Source organism: Panthera leo, chromosome D1 (genome assembly GCF_018350215.1).
Source record: "Panthera leo isolate Ple1 chromosome D1, P.leo_Ple1_pat1.1, whole genome shotgun sequence".
In the NCBI taxonomy this organism is placed as follows: domain Eukaryota; kingdom Metazoa; phylum Chordata; class Mammalia; order Carnivora; family Felidae; genus Panthera; species Panthera leo.
In genome coordinates, this window is record NC_056688.1 from 104,557,363 (window position 1) to 104,580,548 (window position 23,186).

The 23,186-nt window shown below is 39.6% G+C and overlaps 1 protein-coding gene across 2 annotated transcripts; it reads left to right on the forward strand.

Annotated features, from left to right (window-relative positions):
• The first annotated feature begins 2,743 nt into the window (after window positions 1-2,743).
• On the forward strand, window positions 2,744-22,151 carry MS4A5 (membrane spanning 4-domains A5). 2 transcript variants are annotated; one of them, XM_042904433.1, is made up of 5 exons: window positions 2,744-3,003; window positions 6,915-7,043; window positions 9,513-9,569; window positions 10,775-10,927; window positions 22,006-22,151. In XM_042904433.1, the coding sequence occupies exons 1-5, from the start codon at window positions 2,851-2,853 to the stop codon at window positions 22,105-22,107; spliced, it is 594 nt and encodes a 197-aa protein (XP_042760367.1). In that variant the 5' UTR covers window positions 2,744-2,850; the 3' UTR covers window positions 22,108-22,151. The 2 variants fall into 2 exon arrangements, with proteins under 2 accessions (XP_042760367.1, XP_042760368.1); XM_042904434.1 differs by lacking the exon at window positions 9,513-9,569.
• Window positions 22,152-23,186: the final 1,035 nt, after the last annotated feature.

Sequence of the window (23,186 nt, forward strand, 5' to 3'; positions counted from 1 at the left end):
ATGTTCTGGGAAATGATTTTGTTTGCCCCTTAGTCTCTGGTTAAAATAATCCCCTTCCCTCATATCCAATTACCCCTTCCGAGATATACCTGAGAGGGGCACTGGGTTTTATCAATCATTCATGGGATAAGATCTCTGTAATTGCAAGAGCAAGAGAAAACCAGAGGATCTGCAAACACCTAAGCAGGTGACATCTGGTCTCAATAGTTAGCTGCCACTGCCTAGAGTATGAATATGCATCTTCAAAAAGGGGAAGATTTTGCACCAGAGAGAAAGACAATAAATTTAAAGGCAAAGTTGAGCTTCAGCTACAGGGAGAGAGGGATAAGAGAAAGCACAGAGGGCCTTTCATGCAACTTTCCAGCATGGGAATTAGGGAAGCTGAGGGAAGAAGAGACTTGACCCCAGTAACTGTGAATCAGAGAAGGTCGGTCGCTTGGATCATTGCAACTTTCCTGGAAAAGCCAGCAGTAAGAGGCTTCAAATGAAGCTTGATTTGGGAACATTGAGGAATACAGGGGTATTATACATTATTCCATAAGCCACTTTAGAACGAGAGCATTTTTCATGGAAATTGTAGGTTTTAGCATATTGGAAAATGAAAAGAAATGGAAAGATATAGGAAGAAAGAAAAGCAGTGCACAAATTTATCTCATTCGTGTATCGAAGGGCCTAGATGCTTTATTATCAGGAGGGCTACAGCATTCCATGGCCACCCTGAAATGTAGAAACGAGGTAAAATAACTTCTGACATTTCTAAAGCTCCTATAGCTAAGCTCACAAAAATCCGTTGAACACTTATCTGATAAAGAGCCAGCCAAAATAAACTTTGGAGATACTGCAAACACCAAGTAAAACAAAGCATTTAGCCACCATGATTAAAACAGCAATAATAATAAAAATAATGCTAACTGCTGCTATTTTTATAATTATAATTTGTTTAGCATCCACTACCTGCCAGATATTTTATAATTCACTCACAAAAGCCCTACAAGGTAACAATTTTTATTCTCATTTTTAGATAAAAGATGCAATATTTTAATAAATAGGTAACTTAATATGAATATGTAAGTTAATATATCACTTAGCCAAGACCTCATACCTAGTTAATAAAAAGCCTGGGAATTAATTCTAGGTTTTTATGTTCCAAGGATTGAGACTTCCAGAACTGCATCTCCAGAATTCGCTTGCATGAATTAAAGCATAATCAAAACTTCAGGTTATCTTTCTACCATTTTATGACTATTACAACATTGTGCCAGTCATCATGCTGAGAGAGAGAGAGAGAGAGGGAAAGACTGAAAAAGGTTTATAGGAAAGCTACAACATGAGTAATGGGGATGAAATGGTATTACAAAGTATACTGGAATAGAGTTTGCTTAACTGAGAGAACACTAACCCAATATCAAAGGATTTTCATAAAGGAAGATCACCATTAGGATTCCATGTTCTGAAAAACTGAATGCAAGAAAGTAAATTCAGAAAAAAACTATAAGGGGATTGGTACTTTAGTATGTTCTAACTGGAAAGTGGCTAGAGGCTGTCACGTCAGGATTTTCAATTTAGGGAGACCTGATCTTATTACGAAACACCAGGGGCACCTGGGTGGCTCAGTCAGTTAAGCATCTGACTCTTGATTTCAGCTCAGGTCATGATCTCACAGTTTGTGAGTTAGAGAGCCCTGCATCAGGCTGTGCGCTGACAGTGCGGAGCCTGCTTAGGATTCTCTCTCTCTCTCCCTCTCTCTCCCTCTCTCTCTCTCTCTCTCTCTCTCTCTGCCCCTCCCCTGTTCATGTTCTACCCCCCCCCAAAATAAATAAATAAACTGTAAAAGAAAGAAAGAAAGAAAGAAAGAAGAAAGAAAGAAAGAAAGAAAGAAAGAAAGAAAAAGGAAAAAAGGAAACACCAGAGGATGACAAAGGAAAGTATATAAATGAATACAAATTTTTCTCCTCCCTTCATGCAGGTCCTTGCATTATGACAGTACAGATCTTCCCATGAAGAGACGGAGTCTGTTTTCTTATCCTTAAATATAGGCCATCTCTGCAGTTTGCTTAGGTCAATGAGAGATTAGCACACACGATTCTGCAAAAGTTTAGAAAACATTGTGAGTTAGAGAAGAACCAAGAGTCTGTCAACTGCCAGCTATGTGACTGAGGTCACACTAAATCATCTAGCTTTGGCCACCCCACCAATCGACCACAGATGCAGAGAAAACCTGGCTGGTAAGAGCTGAGCTTGACCAGACCAGTAGGAACACCCACATGACCCATGGAATTGTAAGCGAAATCAAATGGTGATTGTTCCACACCATTCAGTGTTGAAGGGGTTTGTTCACAGATAAAGCTAATAAAATCCAGTGGCAAAAACAAAGTGACAACCTAAACAGCCACTATATACTTCAAGAGGTGGATTATTGATTAATTCTAAGGGCCTGAGAGCTCTTGTCCCCTACCTCCTGAAGACAGAGAACTAGAATGAATGTTCCTAATACTCATTTATTTGGGAAGGAAAACGTCCTCACAGATCATCTAGCCCAGCCTGATCAATGTGAATATATGGAGTCTGAAACTAAGAGAGAGCACATGACTTGTCCAAGGTCATGGTGAGGTTCTGACTGCACTACAACTACTGGGCAGGTCCTCTGACCCCCCGTCCTGGAAATTTTACTCACTAACCTCGAGATCTCGGCCAGTCCTGATATTCTATGACTCTATGACGCTGTGGTTCTACAATTCCGAGACAAAGCACAACAATGCCAGCGCTCCAGACAGCCTTGGAACAGAAGAACATGGTCTAGACTGAAGTAACAAGAACATTTTTTCATTTCAAAATATCAACTACACCATCATGGATTCAAACTCTGCACACAGTCCTGTGTTTCTTGTATTTCCTCCGGAGATCACTGTTTCCAAGCTTCAGTCACCAGAGTTTATAGCCACAACCTATGAATCTAGCGGCCCTTTTCCAAAATCACTTACCACAAAAATGAAAACCTTAGGGGTAAGTAAGATCTGCCCTAATGTATACTCTACTGAGGGTGTGTTAGGGACTGAATGTTTGTGTTTCCCAAAATTCATAGTTGAAACCGTAATTCCAATGTAATGGTGTTTGGAGGTGGGATCTTTTCGGGGTAATTAGTTCATGAGGGTAAACTCTCATGAGTGGGATTAATGCCTTTATAAGAAGAGGTCAGGGAGGTAAGTAGCTCTCTTTCCACCATGTGAACTTACAAAAGACAAGTTTCCAGCCTGTAACCCAGAGGGGGTCTACATCAGAACCCAACCTTGTGGCACCCTGCTATCAAACTTTCAGCCTCCAGAATCATGAGAAATAGATTTCTGTTGTTTATAAGCCATCCAGTCTATGAACCATGGGCTTAATCAGCCACCTCATCAGGGTATTATAGATTCTATTACTTTGTTCAGAAGCCTAAACTAAGATGGGGGTTGGGGGGGAGAAGAAAGAGAAAAAAATATTTGGTGGTGCAATGTTTCAAGGTAGGAGCTAATTCCAACTTTTATTTCCACTCAAATCAGGAAGTGTCACATTTCTATACCAACTATGTACAAATTTCTATGGAGAGGAAAAGAATCCTCTGGGCTCTTGAAGGTCACAATTAAAGTAAAAATCTCCAAAATGACCAACTAGGAGTTTTTTCCTAGTCAAGTTCAGAGAAAAGGAAGAGAAAATCAAGTAGAAGTCAATAGATCAGGTTCTATATCCTGGGTTACTGAGTTGTACGGTTTTATATTTTCCCAATCAGAACTCAGAATTCATTTTGATAACATGATATGGTATTTTTATATGCGGGGCTTTTGCAGAAAATCCCCTTAATACTGTAAATGCTCATCTCTCCACCCACCTATCCATTTCTTGAATATTAATTATTTTTTATTTACCAATCCTCCTTTCAGACAATGTGATTCAGTATGTTTGAGGCTGTGACAGGGCCTGTATCTCATAACATATTTGTCTTTTCAATCCCAAGCCTTCAAGGATGGAAAATAGGAAAAAAAATTTTTTTTTTTTTCAGAAAAAAAAAAACAAAGTAGAGAAAGAGGGCCCACTGACATGCAGGAAAGGGCCAACAGTCTAAACTGCTTTAACATCTATTTAAATATAATGGTACTCAAACTTCCACTAAACAGTTCATATTACTTTAACAAATATGGATTGAACTATGTGCAAAAAATTATGTTAGACACTATAGGGGGTTACAGAAATAAACACAACCCACTTTCTCTCATTGAGAAGAATAAATACATAATTTAGAAATAATAAAGTGACAATATTAAAAACCACATTTTAATGTAGCATCTTATAGGAGCCATATATGGTGGTGGGGGGGAGGGGGTTGGAATCCAGAGAAGGAACAGTTACTTCTACCTAAAAGCAATGAGACTGGGGCTCCTGGGTGCCTCAGTCGGTTAGGCGTCTGACTTTGGCTCGGGTCATGATCTTGTGGTTTGTGGATTCGAGCCCCGCGTCGGGCTCTGTGCTGACAGCTTGGAGCCTGCTTCGGATTCTGTGTCTTCCTCTCTCTCTGCCCCTCACCCGCTTGTGCTCTGTCTCTCTCTGTCTCTCAAAAATGAATAAATGTAAAAAAAAAAAAAAGGTTAAAAGCAATGAGACAACATCATAGCAAATTTGGCATTTAATCTGAACCCTGAAGGAGTGATGGAATTTTCTTAAAGTTTTTTTTTTAATGTTTATTTATCTGAGAGAGACAGAGCATGAGTGGGAGAGGGGCAGAGAGAGAGGGAGACACAGAATCCAAAGCAGGTTCCAGGCCCTGGCCCATCAACACAGAGCCCCACGCAGGGCTCGAACCACGAACTCTGAGATCATGACCTGAGCTGGAATCGGATGTTTAACCGACTGAGCCACCTAGGTGCCCCAGAAGTGATGGAATTTTAATAAGTAGAAATGAAGGGAAAGGAAGAAGACAGAATTTTCTAGATAGAGAAAGCACTGTGAACAAAGAGCTCATGGTGGCGTAGTTTGGGAATGGCAAAGAAGAGCTGGGAGAGAGCAAATTAGACTTGAAAGATTTAAGGGGATTGACTAAAAGACAAAAAAGAAATAAGAAAAATCAGGATGGATAAATAAACTGCGGTACATCCCCACAAGGGAATGTGACTTGATGGTCAAAATAAATAAGCCATCAAGCCATGAAGAGACATATGGAGAACCTAACATATGCATTGCTAAGTGAAAGAAGCCAGCCTGCGAAGACAACAAACTACATGATTCCAAGTATGTGACAGTCCGGAAAAGCCAAAGTACGGAGACAAAAAGATCAGTGGTTGCCAGGGGATGAAGGGAAGAGGTAGGGTTGACCATGTGGAGGGCAGGATGTTTAGGGAAGGAAAACTATTGTGCACAATACTATAATGGTGGATACACACCATTGCACATTCGTCAAAAGCCACAGAACGTACAACACCTAGAGTGAAGCCTAATGTAAACTATGGACTTTGATTGACAGTGATGTGTCAGTGTTGGTTCATCAATGACAACAAATGTACCAGTATGGGATGTTGGTAGTGGGGGAAGGCAACAGGAAATACATGAGAACTCTGTACTTTTCATGCCATTTTGCTGTGAACCTAAAACCGCTTTTAAAAGTAAAGCCTCTTAATTTAAATAAAATGGTAAGTACGGTAAATTTTGTTATGTATATTTTACCAAAACTATTTGAAATGTGAAAAATCACCTTTAGGAACTAACTGGGAGAGAAAAGGAAACAACCAGGAAGGTAATTTGTGGAGACCTAATTGCCAAGAATCCTATATCCCACCCCTACTTTGATTTTACAATATAGACAAGAAGCTTCCAATCTGTGAAACCAACAAATTACCTAAGGAGCTTTATAAAATATATACCTCAGGTCCCTGGGCCTTGTTCCGGAACCACTGAACAGCGATTTTGAGGGTGGTGGTGGTGGTTGAAATCTGTAATTTTTAAACACTTCTCTGAATTGGATGACCGCCAGATTGGGCAGCTTTGTTTCAAACGGATTGGTTCTGTCTTGCTATCCTACTTCAGCACTGACACAACACTGGAATAGAGAAAAAGGAAGCTGGTGCGGAAAAGCCAGGCAGGAAACAATTTTAATAGTTTAGAGGACTGGGCGGTGGCTATTGCGTTGAACTTACTCGAACCTGGACTTGAGGAAAATGATCTCATTCACAACTCACCTACTTAAAGGTCATAGTTACCATGGGAGTGAATGAGATTACTCAGACCGAGAAGACAGACGGAGAATAAGAGGGCAGAGAAAACAGACTCACACGCGGTACACCTTCCATTCTTTATGTCACGCTCACCAATCTTCCCTAGCAGTTGTTAAACCCTGGCTTTATTTGTATTCATTATTTGCTTTATTTTTAATTTTTGGAGGAATCTCCATACTTTTTTCCATGGTAATACATCCCCACCAACAGGGCAGCCCATCCTCACCAGCATTTGCTCTCTTGTCTTTTTGATGATAGCCATTTTAACAGATGTGAAGTCCTATCTCCTTGCGGTTTGGATGTGCATTTCCCGGATGCTTGGAGTTTGACATGGACTTCTCAGCCTCACCTGGAGATTCTACTCACTAAGTATAGGATATAGGATACAGGGCCTGAGAGTTTTCATCTCTAATTCTCAGCAGGTCCTAATGTTGCCAGTCCATGGACTACATTTTCCAGAACACTGATTTAGATCACTTTACCCATTACAAAGTATCAGATAAAGGGATCAAGAAAACACCTGGGAGTATCATAAAAGGGCTTCTGCTATCCTTTCCTTATTTATAAGGAAGGTAATTGCCAAATCCTTTTAACCAAAAGAGGATCATGCACATTTTTGAAAAGGGAACCCACCGTTTTGCTTTCTCCTTATCATGACTTTTCCTCTATTTACAGGCTATCCAGATCCTGTTTGGACTGCTGAACTTTTCCTTTGGAGTTGTTTTCCTTTTTACCCTTGAAAACCCATACCCAAGGTTCCCCTTTGTATTTATTTCAGGATATCCATTCTGGAGCTCTGTTTTGGTGAGTATAGGCAATGGAGTTAAATTTGAGGCCACGCCAACAGGAATACTAGGGAATTCTTAATTACAAAATGAGCTGCATTCAGTGCATGATATGCTTTGAAAAGTTAAAATAAAAATCAACTTTGTTGAAATTTTTTCCCCATTAATTCATCAGAATTGCTGATGTTCCATCACTGGGCCTTGAAGTTCCTTTGGGAACATTTCCTTGGATCTTGACATTATTTGTCCATTAATTCATTCAAAATAAGTTGCCATCTTTATAAGCCAGACACATGGAGGAAGGCAATGAGGGTCCAGAGGTTAATAATACATGGACCCTCACTATGAAAGACGGTATGAAGTTTCCTCAAAAAATAAAAAATAGAACTACTATATGATCCAGAAATTCCACTTCTGGAAATATATCCAAAGGAAATGAAAACCCTATGTGAAAGATACATCTGCACCTCCATGTCCGTAGCGGCATTATTCAAAACAGCCAAGATGTGGAAACAACTTAAGTGTCAATCAACAGATGAATGGAGAAAGAAGTGTATATACATACTTGTGTGTGTGTGTGTGTGTGCGTGTGTGTGTGCGTGTGTGTGTGTGTGTGTGTGTGTGTGTGTGTATTACTCAGCCATAAATAACCAAGAAAATCCTGACACTTGCAATAACATGGTTAGACTTTGAGGGCATTATGTGAACGTGAAATGAGTTAGACAGGGAAAGACAAATACTGTACAATCTCACTTATATTTAGAATTTTAAAAACCTCACAGAACTAGAGCTCAGATTTAAGGTTTCCAGGGGCAGAGAGTGAGGAGAGAAGGGATGGAGGGAGGTGTTCAAAAGGCACAAACTTCAGTTATGAGATAAATAAGCATAACTTCAGTTATAAGACAAATGTATGACAGGATGACTACAGTTAACACTGCTGTATGATACATATAGAATTTTTTAAGAGAGTCAATTCTAAGAGTTCTCATCACAAAGAAAAATATTATTTTTCCTCTTTTTCTTTCATTTTTTTTTGGGGGGGGTGGATCTATATGAGATAACTGATGTCAAGTAAACTCATTATAATCATTTCACACTATGTTTAAGTCATATCATTATGCTGTACGTCCTAAACAGCACTGCATGCCAACTATATCTCAATTAATCTGGGGGGGGGGGTAATAAACAAACAAAAAGAGTAATACATGGGCACTTCCTTCAAAGGGCTCTCAATTTACCAAGAAAGCAAACATGTAAACAGGTCATTTCAAGGTACTGGGATTAATGATACCACAGAGGGTGTAGAAAGTGCTTACAGAAGTCGAGATGAAAGTAAAGTAGGGAATTCTTAATCAGAATTTTTTAGAAAAGTCAAGAAACTTTTTAGAAAAAAGTTTTAGAACTTTTTAGAAAAGTAAAGAAACAGAGGTATCTTTGAGCTGCACAGAGACATTTAATCACATTTCATAACATTCAATAAGCATTATTTTGGGACCTAGTATAGTGCCAGAGAATAGTGTGTGGGAATTCATAGAAAAAGCAGTTCTCGGTCTCAAGGTCTCTCAAGTGGAGAGTAGGATAATTACCATACGGTGTGATGAGTGAGAACAGACAGGCAAGCTGCCTCTAGAGGAAGGGCACCCACAAAAAGGAGGGGAGACTTCCCAGGGATACTTCCAGTCTGATGGGAGTTTTAAAGGGCCAGTGGTTAAGCAGGAGGAGGGCACACACAGAGGATGGGAGTGGGGAATGGCTGGGGGTAAGGGGTAGGGATATCTTGCTGCCAAGGGAGGAGGGACACTTTCTATTCTGAGAACTGTAAGAGTTCAGCACAGAGAGTGAGGGTAAGAGGTGAGGCTGAAGCAATACCAGGCGGTGGGACCAGAAACTTAAAAATGGGTGTGCTGTAATCCCATCTGGAGTTTCTGCCAGGTAATGATGCTACTGCTATGTATGACTCACCTCCATGAAAATCCTGGGGATTTTTTTCAGAATGCCCAGCCTATTAGCTGGGAGAACACACTGGATCGCACATGGGCATGAAGGATGTTTCTTTTTATTTTTTTAATATGAAATTTATTGTCAAATTGGTTTCCATACAACACCCAGTGCTCATCCCAACAGGTGCCCTCCTCAAGGAGGATGTTTCTTAAAAGGATCACAGAACCTGATCTTATTGGCTGTGAACTGATTTGACACCAATGTGTCGTGACATCAAAGCTGAGTCCACAACAGCTGTAAAAGGAAGATGGATGAGAAAACTAAAGCCCAGTGTTCAAATAGATAGTTAAGACTAAAGCTACTTTCTAGTTCAGTATTTTGTCCGCTACTCATTTGTCGATAGTCATCTGAGGCATCTTGCTCACTGCTTTGAGGATCATAGGAATTAGGAAGGCATGTACAAGAAACGCGGAGAGGTCTGTTCTCTGAGACCTCTTTAGCACCAGCTAAACAAGCCCATCACTAAGATATTTATTCTTTTTAATAGTTCATTAATTCTGGAGCCTTCCTAGTTGCACTGGAAAGAAAACCCACAGGAAGCCTGGTGAGTTAGATTTCTCCTTTCCTAAAAAATGTGTAACATTGAAATAATTAAGTCTAGCCTTGAAAATGAATTTGGAAAATCTTTAAACCACTACAATTCCACAAACTGTCAAGTACTGATACCAATTGATGGCATTTGGCTTTTTTTGTCCATAGAATCATAAAACACTAATGCCAGAAGAGTTTTCTTTTCTTTTTTTTTTTTAAATTTTTGGTGTTTATTTTTGGGAGAGAGAGAGACAGAGTGCAAATGGGGGAAGGACAGAGAGAGAAGGGAGACACAGAATCTGAAACAGGCTCCAGGCTCTGAGCTGTCAGTACAGAGCCGACGTGGGGCTCGAACCCATGAACTGTGAGGTCATGACCTGAGCCTAAGTTGGACGCTTAACTGACTGAGACGCCCAAGCGCCCCTAGTGCCAGGAGAATTTTCTAGGTAATCCAGTTTCTTATTTATGAAAACACTGAAACACAGAATAAATCTCCAAGTTCCTAAGCCAAAAGGTAAAATGGGTCTCAGCATTTCAGTGACACACTCAGTCATTCTTTTTGTAAGTATTTGCGGTCCCATCTCCTGCCAGACATTTCAACAGGCACGAGTTTATTAGCTCACATGACAGGCATACCGTGAAGACAATCTAATTAAACCTTATAAGCAAAAGTTCAAAATAAATAATATAGTGTTAATGAGTGCGAGATTTTAACTTACAGATAAATTATAAGCAGAATATTTTTACTTTTCTCAAAGAATCAAAAATGTGAGATATTAATTAAGAAGCCAAGAGAGTAATTCCAGCCCAGGGTGTCCCCTGCAGGTTTGAAGTTTGGGGAAGAACTAAAAATTGCAAAGAAATACAATGTTTAGTTAGAGTCATGAAACAAAAATGTAAGTAGGTCATGACTTTTACCAGGGCATCAAAATGCAATGCAAGGTGACAACGCCTAAGTCCCTTTTTGTCCAGTGTGCACTCCTTCCCCAAGTAAATGGGAGTTAACTCGGGTACAGATCATGGAGGACAGAAGGATTTTTCAGAGCTCCCTGGATCCCATTATTCTGTGGCTGAGAGCCCGAAGCCCGAAGGGATGAAGTGTCTCACAGATGATCACACAGCTGCCTAGTGGCATTGCAATGCTGTGACTAAAACCCTCTCCCGGTCTTCCCACTGCTGCTCTGCCTACAGCCTGCGTGTTACGTTCATCTCTTTCAGGTGAAGACAACCCAAGCAATGAATTCTCTTAGTGCCTTGGCAGCAACAGCCGGAATTATTCTCATCGCACTTGGTCTCGTTCTAGATCAAAACTACTTTTGTGGCCATGAAGACACAAATGGTCGGTGCTGGGCCATTAATACCCTATTCATTGTAAGTATGCCACATTTTTACAGTAAGGGATAATGGGGGTAATCGTAAAGATTTATTAGCACCCGATCAGCAAAATCTAAATAACATTGTAGACACATGTATTGTCTTTTATTTACGAACATTTACAGAAATAATAGGATCTTCTAGGTTATACCAGGCATTGTGGAATAGAAAAATAAACGCATTATGACCCCCACCTTTAGGATTTCACAGATGAGTAGAGAAGGCAAAACGTGTACCAATGAGTAATATAAAAGACCGAGTGTTACAAGAGGAAAACTACAGGTAGAGCAGTTCGGTAGTAATTCATAGCCCTAGATGTACATTAGAATCACGAGGGGAATGTTTTTATGGTTTTGGTTTTGGCTTTAATATTTAGTCTGGACTTCTGACAAAACATGGCATACACTGAAAACAGGGATTTACTTCTAATCTTTCCAAAACACCACTAATATTAGTTTAAGGTAAGGTAAAAGATGTAAATCTACAGAAAAAACAGTCAACAAGACCCATCAAAATGTGCAGAGAAAGCTGGAAAGTAATCACCTGAGGAAAAGGGAGTCCTTACAGAAGTAAAATATGGTGGGGCACTTGGGTGGCTCACTAGGTTAAGTGTCTGCCTTCGGCTCAGGTCATGATCTCACAGCTCATGAGTTCGAGCCCCACGTTGGGCTCTGTGCTGACAGCTTAGAGCCTGGAGCCTGTTTCAGATTTGGGTCCCTCTCTCTCTGCCCCTCCCCTGCTCATGCTCTGCTTCTCTCTCTCTCTGAAAAATGAAATTAAACATTTTTTGTAAAAGTAAAATATTGGGGTGCCTGGGTGGCTCAGTTGGTTGAGTGGCTCAGGTCATGATCTCCTGGTTTATGGGTTCGAGCCCCGCGTTGGGCTCTGTGCTGACAGCTCAGAGCCTGGAGCCTGCTTCAGATTCCGTGTCTCCCTCTTTCTCTGCCCCTCCCGCAATCATGCTCTGTCTCTCTCAATAATATAATAAATAAATGTTAAAAAAAAAGTAAAAAAAAAAAAAGTAAAATATGGACATTGCAAGAGCAGACATCCTTCCTCATCTTTTTCCTGTGCTTAGAATGAAAGCATGCATGGGGCACCTGGGTGGCTCAGTCGGTTAAGCATTCGACTTTGGCTCAGGTCATGATCTCATGGTCTGTGAGTTCAAACCCCACATCGGGCTTTGTGCCGACAGCTTGGAGCCAGGAGACTGCTTCAGATTCTGTGTCTCCCTCTCTCTCTGCCCCTCCCCTGTTCACGCCATCTCTCTCTGTCTCAAAAATAAATAAACATTAAAAAAATCAAAAATATAAAAGAATGAAAGCATGCAGTTTTTCATCATTAGGTATGCTGTCGGCTGAGGGTTTTTTATATGGACTTGATCAGATTGAATAAGTTTTTTCTCTTCCCAGTTTGTTAAATGTATTTACCACGTGTGTTGAATTTAGTGAAATTCTTTTTCTAGATCTACTGAGACAATCATGAGGTTTTTGTCCTTTATTCTATTATTATGCTGCATTGCATTGATTGCCTTTTTGTCTTAAAGAAACCTTACATTCCTAGGATAAATCCCACTCAGTCATGGTATATAATCCTTTACAAATGTTATCAGATTCAGCTTTCTAGTACTTTGTTAAAGATTTTTGCATCTATATAAGGGATACTGGCCTATAGTCATCTTTTCTTGTGACGTCTTTATTTTTTGTGTCTGGTTAATACTGGCATTATAGAATGAGTTGGAAAATATTCCTTCCTCTTATACTTTTTGTTAAATTTTGTGAAAATTGGTATCAAACTTTCTGTAAACGTTAGGAAGACTCACTGGTGAAGTCTCCTGGGTCTGGGTTTTTCTTTGTGGGATGTTTTTACAATCACTGTCATCTGTGTATTTAGGTTTTCTATTTCCTCTTGGACCAGTTTCAGGAGCTTGTCCCTTATTGTCGGCCTGAGTGAATGAAGAAGCATGACAATACTGATTTTCAAAGAAGGTTGCCATGGTAATACTGTGTATGTAGGGTTGTCTACCAATAACCTAGCACCTTGAACTAGCACAGAGGAGATAAAATAGCCAAGATGATAAGCCCATCGCCATCAATGGCATCTGTCATTTTGAAGGGGGAATAATTTTGTTCTGGTCATCTTGAGCAGAGGAAGCAGTCTAGTTCCTAATTGTGAGGAGCACAGGGCCACCTGTGCATTAGCTGTCCTAATCTTTTAGACCATTTGCTTCCGTGAGGTTTCTAGGTTATAGCTTGATGTCTATAATAAGTGTGGTAGTGGTGGTGGTGGTGGAGGTTTCCATAAGATCTTATGAAAAAAGACTCAAGTGTACTCTTTCCCTGATGGTATTTCCAAAATAACCAATCCCCTGCCTAAGGTCACACAAAAACGATTAGCTGGCTGGCAAGGGAAAGTAGTCCACATCTGTTTGGGGGGGGGGGGGGGGGGCAAGACAAATTTTATAATCAGTTATCAGAAAAGAAGTTATATAATTCACTGAGATATAACACAGAATCAATTTCTGAGGATTTAGTCAATGATTACCAGGAAGTAAGAAGATATCAGGGACAGCAAAGGCCTTAGAAAATCTACCCCTGCCTGCAGATACAAGGAATCAGCAGCCTCCAACAGGTGGAATATATGAAGAAGAGTCTCTCCTACAGCCAATTTCCTACACATAGACAAGACTGGAAAAGGTTTCTTACAAGTTTTTACTAAGCGATCCAAGATAATTGGTTCTAGAGAGGATACTGGTCAAAAAGACATTTTACTCATTAGCCCTAGTGGCTGAATAAGAAGACAGAATTTTAAATCTATAATTATTCCTTCCCTAAGATTTATTCTTTTTTTTTAGTGTTTATTTTTGAGAGAGAGACACACAAGAGTGAGAATGAGGAGCGGCAGAGAGAGGGAGACACAGAATCTGCAGCGGGCTCCAGCACAGAGCCCTGTCAGCCCTGTCTGTGCCCTGTCAGCACAGAGCCTGATGCAGGGCTTGAACTCATGAGCCGTGAGATCATGACCTGAGCTGAAGTTGGACGCTTAACCAACTGAGCCATCCAGGCGCTCCCCCACCCCATGATTTATTCTTATAGATACACAAAAACATAGATAAAAGGCAGATGGGCAAACAGGATGGTTAGTGGCAAAGCTTTGGCAGACTGTCTTTTTCCTCCCCCACCAAGTAAAAAGTAAACAGGAACAAATGTGAAGGGCTAATGAAAAAGTCCTGGGAGACCTGATTTCTAGGACAAATCAACACTATTCAATAAAAAGTGCTAGACTCCCCTCGTCAACAGGGATGTGCAAACCCTGCACAGGGTTGCTCAAACAGATTCAGTGGAATAGTCACTAAATGAGTCAAAGGACCAGGACCAAAACGGTGAGGGGTCTGGCTAGACCTCTCTGGGGGTCTCTGTGACTGTCTGGCACCTTCAAAGACCACCAGGAAAATCAAAGGCAGTTAAAAGCTGAATGTATTAAATCTGCTAATCACAGGAGAGCATAGGGTCTCAGGTGCAATAAGGGGAACCAGAAAAGAGCATTTATAGGCTTTCATCAGCTGGAGTAGTCACAAGGTAATTTTAGGGGAGAGGAACAGTAGTCTGGAAAGGATCTGGTCAGAGTTGCAAACTAGAATAGTTGCAAGGATAGTCAGTGGTCTAATTTTTGGAAAACATTAATTCACATGGAATCACCATTAAGACATTTCTCTGTGGTCTTACCTTGAACATAAGGCTCTGAGAAGCCTTATGTTAAAACCTTGAACTTAGATATTTGGTCTTGCATCTATACCATGCTTTGGTGCACCTCAATTTGCTGAGTCAAAGTACAGTTACTTTTCAAATCATGGTTTCTTTCCATGATCAATTCTTAATAATCTTAACTAAAACTAAAGACCATGAAAATTACCAAAAGGAAGAAGTAGAAGCCACTGGACTAACAGTTAACTTCTCAAAAGCAACAATAAAAGCCAGAGACTGAACTGATATCTTCAGTGTTTTGAAACAAACAAAAAAATACCAACCAAGAGCCTGTCATTCATGGCCCATTAAAACATCTTACAAGAATGAAGTGAAATGAAGTCTCTTCAGAGATGCAAAATTCAAGCTTGTCTCCTGCAGAGCAGCATTAAAGGAATAATAATGAACTCCAAGTACAAAGAAAATGATAGCACAATGAGACACAAGAAGGAAGGAAGAACAAAGAATGTGATAAACACATGGACAAATACGAGTGAAGGCTGCTTGTGTAATACAGCAACAATAAGATACACTGAAATTAAAAATAAAGTATTTAAAATACCAGTCAGGGGGCGCCTGGGTGGCTCAGTGGGTTAAGCGGCTGACTTCAGCTCAGGTCATGATCTCGTGGTCCATGAGTTCGAGCCCCATGTCGGGCTCTGTGCTGACACCTCAGAGCCCGGAGCCTGTTTCGAATTCTGTGTCTCCCTCTCTCTCCGACCCTCCCCCATTCATGCTCTGTCTCTCTCTGTCTTAAATATAAATAAACGTTAAAAAAAATTAAACAAAATTAAAAATAGAATAATAAAATACCAGTCAGAATTAACATGTAAATAGAGAAGGGAGCAAATCGTGTTTTTGCTATTTGAGTTTGCTAAGGGCCTGAGTTTTCCCTGAGAAGAGGGTGAAGGTTTGAAGAACTTTAGACTTTGATATGTTTTAAAACTTAATGGTATCATCAAAAGTAAAAAACTAGCTCACAGATATATTTTGTCTACTATTCCAACAACAACAGAATACACATTTTTGTAACACACACAAAAAAATGATTATATATTGGTAAATATGACAATTTCAGATTAATACCAAAGGTTGAAGTCATAATGTATGTCCTATGCAATAAAACCATAAACAATGATTTAAAGTAATTTCAAAAGCCCCTACGTGGTTGGATATGAAGAAGTGTGCTTCAAAGGAATTATCGGATCAGAGAAAAAATTAAAATATAAATCCAAACATGTTCTGAAATGAAAGCTCAAAACCTTGAGGGCAGAAGGTAGAACAATACTTTAAGGCAATTCATAGCTTAGAAATGTAGATACTATAAATTATGAAACTTTGAAAAACAATGGTCCAAACATTAATCTCAGGGATTAAAGGAGAGAAAAGTTAGTCCAAAGAAAGAAGAATAAATTAATATATAGTGACAAGAATGGAAATTAGTAAAAAAGAAATCATGCATACATTAGAAAGGAGTAAAACAGCCAATGACTGGTTTACAGAAAATACTCATAAAATATACAAATCCTTGGGGCACCTGGGTGGCTCAGTCAGTTAAGCGTCCGACTTCAGCTCAGGTCCTGATCTCACGGTTTGTGGGTTTGAGCCCCGCATCAGGCTCTGTGCTGACAGCTCAGAGCCTGCTTCGGATTCTTTGTCTCCCTCTCTCTCTGTCCCTCCCCTACTCATGCTCTGTCTCTGTCTCTCAAAAATAAATAAACATTAAAAAGAATTTTTAAATATACAAATCTTTTTTTATGGTTATGACAGAGTAATTTATATCAGAGCATCCCTCTAGTGAAAACCACTTTAATTAAAAGCTTATTAGAATTTCAAAACATTTCCAGCTGTTTGAATATACATGAAAGATACCACAGCCGCCAGGATTTGAAGTGCAAGGATCGTGTAAGAATTGTACACATTGAAGTAAACCCAAAATGCTCCATCGCGTTCCTCCACAAGTTATTTGCTGACTCCTAACGTGTAGGATGCAAAGCTCAGAAGCCAAGTTGATAGGAAGCTAAGAGGCTAAAAGGCCAAGAATAGATTTCAGCAGTCATGCAGTGCTGGGGACAGACACACAAACTGTTCAGAGTCCACCAACAGCAGTGGTGGAGTCTAGTAAACACCCCGAAATTTCACTTCTGAAGAAAGACTACACCCTAGAACCAAGGACAAAAGAAACAGATCAGCCATCCCACAAAACTGAAATCCATCCTTGGAATTATTCTGATCAAGGTAACCTTCCCCTAATCTGTCTGATGGAAGAAAATTACATCATCTCCAGAGGAAGACAACATAATTTAGAATTTCTACCATTTTTTGCATATTATGTTTAAGTGTAAACAAACAAACAAACCAACAAACAAACAAAAACCAGACAGAACCACTCATGCCAGAAGATAGGACATCCCATTCAAAGGAATAAAGGTAAACTTCCAACTGACTTCTCACTTGGAGGCCTGATAGAGGCCGCAGGACAGCGGAATGACATTTTTAAAGTGCCAAAATAAATAACGCGTGGAATTCTATGTCCAGTGAAAATGTTCTTTAAAAGTAAAGTTGAAATAGAGATATCAAACCAACACAAACTGAAAACAATTGGCATTGGCAAATTAGCCCTGAAGAATATTGAATCAGTAATCAAAAACCTCCCAAAAGAGAAAAATCCAGGACCAGATGGCTTCGCTGGCAAATTCTACCAAACATTTAAAGAAGAATTAATACCAATCCTTCTTAAACTCTTCTAAAAGGTGGAAGCATCCAAATTCATTTTATAAGCCCAGGAATACCCACACCAAAACAAGACAAGTACACCACAAGAAAATTGCAAGCCAATATCCCTGATGAATATAGATGTAAAAATCCTCGACACATTATTAGCAAACTGGATTCAAGAGTATATTAAAAGTCGCATACACTATTATCAAGTGGTGTTTATTCCAGGGATACCAGGTTCAACATATACAAATCAGTCAATGTGATATACCACAATAACATAATGAAGAATGAAAATCATACGACCATCTCAATAGATGAAGAAAAAGAATTTGACAAAACTTAACATGCAAAATTTAAACATAATTTAAATTCTCAACACACTGAGATAAAGAAACCTATCTCAACATAATAAAGGCCATATATGACAAGCCCACAGGAACAAGACAAGGATGCCTACTCTTAACACTTCTATTCAACAAAGTACAAGAAATTCTAGCCAGAGCAATTGGGGGAAGAAAGGGGAAAAAATGAAAAAAAAAAGAAGAGGGGAGGGGACGGGAGGGAAGGGAAGGGAAGGGAAGGGAAGGGAAGAGAAGGGAAGAGAAGAGAAGAGAAGAGAAGAGAAGAGAAGAGAAGAGAAGAGAAGAAGAGAAAGCACCGAAATCAGAAAGGAAGAAGTAAAAATGTCTCTGCTTGCAGATGACATATTATACACAGAAAACCCTAAAGACTCCACCAAAAAAACTATCAGAACTAATAAAATGAATTCAATAAGATTGCAGGATCCAAATACCAATATATAAAAATAAGTTGCATTTCTACATACTAATAAAGATCTATGAGAAAGAAATTAAGAAATCACATCTGCAATTGCATCAAAAAAGATAAAGTACCTAGGAATAAATTTAATCAAGGAGGTGAAGGAACTTGAAGACATTGATGAAAGAAACAGAAGGCACAAATAAATGGGAAGATATCCCCTGTTCATAGATCAGAAGGGTTAATATTGTTAAAATGCCAATACTACCCAGAGCAATCTGCAGATTCAATCAATCCCCATCAAACTACCGATGGCATTTTTCTCAGAAATAAAAAATAATCCTAAAATTTGCATGGAACCACGAAAGACCCAAAGAGCAGAGCAGCAATCTTGAGAAAGAAAAACAAAGCTGAAGCCATCACATTTCTTGATTTCAAATGTACTATTAAGCTATGGTTCTCAAAAACAGTAAGGTATACAAACAGACGCACAGGTCAATGGAATGAATACAGAGTCATAAATAAACGTATGCATGTATGACCAATTAATTTACAACAAAGGAGGGGCGCCTGGGTGGCTCAGTCAGTTAAGTATTCGACTTTGGCTCAGGTCACGATCTCACAGTTCGTTGGTTCAAGTCCTGCGTCAGGCTCTGTGCTGACAACTCAGAGCCTGGAGCCTGCTTCGGATTCTGTGTCTCCCACTCTCTCTCTCTCTCTCTCTCCCTCTCTCTCTGCCCCTCCCCCACTCATTTTCTCTCTCTCTCTCTCTCTCTCTCTCTCTCTCTCTCAAGAATGAATAAATGTTAAAAAAATTTAAAAACATTCACAACAAAGGAGCCAAGAATATATGACGGGGAAAGGACAGTCTCTCCAATAAATGGTTATCAGGAAAATTAAAAGGCCACACACAAAGAAATGTAACTAGACCACTATCTTACACCATACAAAAAAATGACTCTGAAGACATTATGCTAAGTGAAATCTCCATCCGACTAGATGGAGGGAAACAAGTACTGTATGATATCTCTTACATGTGGAATCTTACAAATCTATCTATTTTGAATGAATAGAAAAATCATTCAAAATAAAGACCTGAATGTAAGACCTAAAATCATAAAACTCCTAGAATAAAACATAGGTAGTAAACTCTCTGATATCAGTCTCAGCAATGATGGTTTGAATTTGATACCTGAGGCAAAAGCAGCAAAAGCAAAATAAACAAGAGGGGCTACATCAAACTAAAAAGCTTCTGCAAAGCAAAGGAAACCATCAATAAAACGCAAATGCAACCTATGGAATAGGAGAAAATATTTACAAGTCACATATCTAATAAGGGGCTGATATACAAAATATATAGCTTGTACAACAGCAAAAAAAATTAAAAAGTGGGCAGGGGATCTGAATAGACAGACATTTTTCTAAAGAAGACATGCAGATGGCTAACGAGTACATGAAAAGACACACTATATCGTGAGTCATCATGGAAATGCAAATCAAAACCACAATGAAATATCACCTCACATCTGTTAGAAGGCTATTATCAAAAAGACAAGAAATAACAAGAGTCAGTGAGGCTGTGGAGAAAAGGGATCCCTTGTGCACTGGCGGTGGGAATGGACATCGGTGCAGCCACCATGGAAAACAATACAGAGGGTCCTCAAAAAAAAATTCAAAATAAAACTACTATATAATCCGGCAACTACACTTCTGAGTATGTATACGAAGGAAGAGAAAACACTAACTCAAAAAGATATGAGCCACCTTCATATTCTTTGCAGCATTATTTACAATAGCCAAGACATGGAAACAAGCTAGACGTCCATGAACAGATGCATATGTGGTTCACTTACAATGGGATATTATTCAGTGATGAGAAAAAAGGAAAGCCACCTGTCTGTAACAACACGAATGGACTCTGAAGACATTATGCTAAGTGAAATCTCCATCCGACTAGATGGAGGGAAACAAGTACTGTATGATATCTCTTACATGTGGAATCTTACAAAGCCAATTTCATGAGAACAGAGAGTGGAATGGTGGTTACCAGGGGCTGCGGGGTGGAGAATTCGGACAGATGCTTGTCAAAGAGTACAAACTTCCAGCTAGACGATGAATAAGCTCCGGAGGTCTAATGCACGGCAATGTCAATATTACTAACAATACTGTATTATATACTTTAGTGTTGCAAAGAGATTAGATCTTAAATATTCTCACCACCAAAAAACCCCCAAATTGATAATTAGGTGACATGATGGAAGTAATTAGCTAACCAATGTGGTGGTGACCATGCTGCACCATACAAGTGTATCAAATCAACATATTGTATACCTTAAACTTAAACAGGCTTATATACCAATTATAACTTAATTTAAAAAAAAAAGTAAGTGAAAAGGCAAGGCCCAGAATGGGAGTCAATCTCCTCAATACATCTATCTGACTGAAGACCCATATCCAGAAAGTATTAAGCACTCCTGAAAATCAATAATAAAAAGACAAAAAAAAAAAAAGAGTAGCACTTGAACAAGCTCTTCACAAAGAAAGACATGCCAATGGCCAGTAAGCACGTAAAAATTTGTTCAACATTATCAGTTATGAGAAGAACGCAAATTCAAATCACAATGTTTGTATGCACACCAGAATGACTTTAATTACAAGGACTGGCAAAACCAAATGTTGGCAGGAATGTGAAGCAAATGGAATTCTTGTACATTTTTGGTGGGAATGTAAAATGGCTCAACCACATTGGAAAACTATCTGGCAGTTTTTATGAAAATTAATCAGGCCTAGTTTATGTCTCCACAATATATATAAGAATATTCACAGAAAATCTATTCTAATAGTAAAAACTAGAAACAATTCAAATGTCTATCAACAACAGAGTGGCTAAAGAAACAGACTATTCAAACAGCAGGATATTACTTAAGAAACAAAACAGAGGGGCGCCTGGGTGGCTCAGTCGGTTAAGCCTCCGAGTACAGCTCAGGTCATGATCTCCTGGCTCGTGGATTCGAGCCCCGCATCGGGCTCTGTGCTGACAGCTCGGAGCCTGGAGCCTGCTTCGGATTCTGTGTCTCCCTCTCTCTCTGCTCCTGCCCCGCTCACGCACAGACACACTCTCTCTCTAATATAAATAAACATTAATAAATAAAATAAAAACCATGTGACTCTAAAATAAACAGTTTGTCAACCTATACTCACACCACGTAGACACGGTTGCAGAACAGAATGTGAACCCTATGATCTTCACAAACTTTCACTGGCAGAACACTGCGTGTCCAGCCTCTGGGCTCCCAACAAAGTGTATATACTGTTCGTGCTCTTTGGTGCCAAGATACAAAGCATTTTAAGGGTCTCTGGCAGTTATAAAAAGAACGGAAGATGGTACTATTAGCCTATGCTTCGATCTGTATGTCTTTTTCGACATGTTCCTCTTTTTTCTGGGCCCTGTAGGGTTTTCCCCTCTCTTCTTTCTTTCCTTTTCTATTTTTGCTTCTATTTTTTTTCCTATTTCTTAATCTTTCTCCTTCAACAGACTACTTTTTTGATATCATTTTTTATATTGGTATATATTTATGAAATGGAGGCTTTCCTGCCTATGATACAGAAAATGTATTGTTTTGTATGACTTTCTCGAAGAAAATAATAGGCCGTCCTGCGCGGTGTTAAAATGCCTGTATATTCTTACGATCTTGCACTAATTTACTTCGTAGGCACGGGATGCACTTGAGACACGTGGGAGAGCTTTTCCCACCTGGGCATTTCTACCTCACTGTCATCAGAAAAATCATTATTGTGCTAATACCATGATTCTCCTTTTTTTTCCTTCTTCTTCTTTTTCTTCCATTCCAGGGAATTTTGATTATGTTGATGGCCTTCAGCGTTATTGAATTATTCATCTCTCTGTCGTTCTCAATTCTGAAGAGATGCTTTTATTGTTGCAACTGTGACTAATGGTGCTGAAGCGTACTGTGGGAATAAAGATGTGTTACAATCTTTAGGTGAGTTCCTCCTCACCTCCTAAAGAGGTGAGTTCCGTGTGGGAGAAAAAGCCAGCGGGAACATAGAACCTGAAGGCTGGCAACTGTCTGAAGCAAAAGGGGAGTGACTTCAGAGGGTGGGCTCTGGGAACATTCTGGCTAATAAAACACATCCTTGCCAGGTCCTCCTCTCCCTCAATCACATGGTCACCTTGCTGTCGCCTCCCGTTATTCATGCATCCACTGAGCAACACAGCATCGCCACCGTACAAATTGAGAAATGAGCCAAAGCCCACGGTGTGGGGTGAGCAGGTCCGTGACGTCTCCCGCCGATCTCTCCAAGAGACTCTACCTTAACGGCTCCTTCTCCATGGTTGTATGGAAAAATGAGGTGGTCTGGAAGAATGGCTCGACCCACACATTTTACAATGATACTGCAAGATCATTAATGTTAGCCACTCATAATAACCAGAATAGTTAACAATGAAGGTATATATCGGTAAAAGCCACTAGAGCGGTCCGGGCACTGTGCTAACTGTTTTAGGTGTGTTACTCATTGAACCTCACAAAAAGTCTAAGAGGTGAATGTTATTGTTATATTCATTTCATGGGCCAGGGAGCTGAAGTCAAGAGAGGGTAAGTAAAGTGCCCCCGGTGACAAAGCCCACAATGTCAGAGCCATGACAGCAACAGGCGGCCTGGCTCCAGAGTCCAGGGTTTTGATCCCTACACCCACGTACCAACGTCCCTTAAACTCTTGGTCTCAGAACCCCTTTACACTCAAAACAATTATTCAAGACCCATCACACATAATACAAGTAACATTTTATTAACACAACATTTTATTAACATGACATTTTTTCCAAAAGAAAAAAGAAAATTAGTGTGGAGAGTGGTGCTGTTACATAGTTTTACAAATCCTCTTTTTTTTTTTTTTAGGTTACTTAACATTATTTTATTTTTATTTTTTAAAGGTATAGTTTATATACCAAAAAAATGCACACGTTTCATGTATACGTATTCCCTGATGCCATCCCCATACCCAAGGTACTC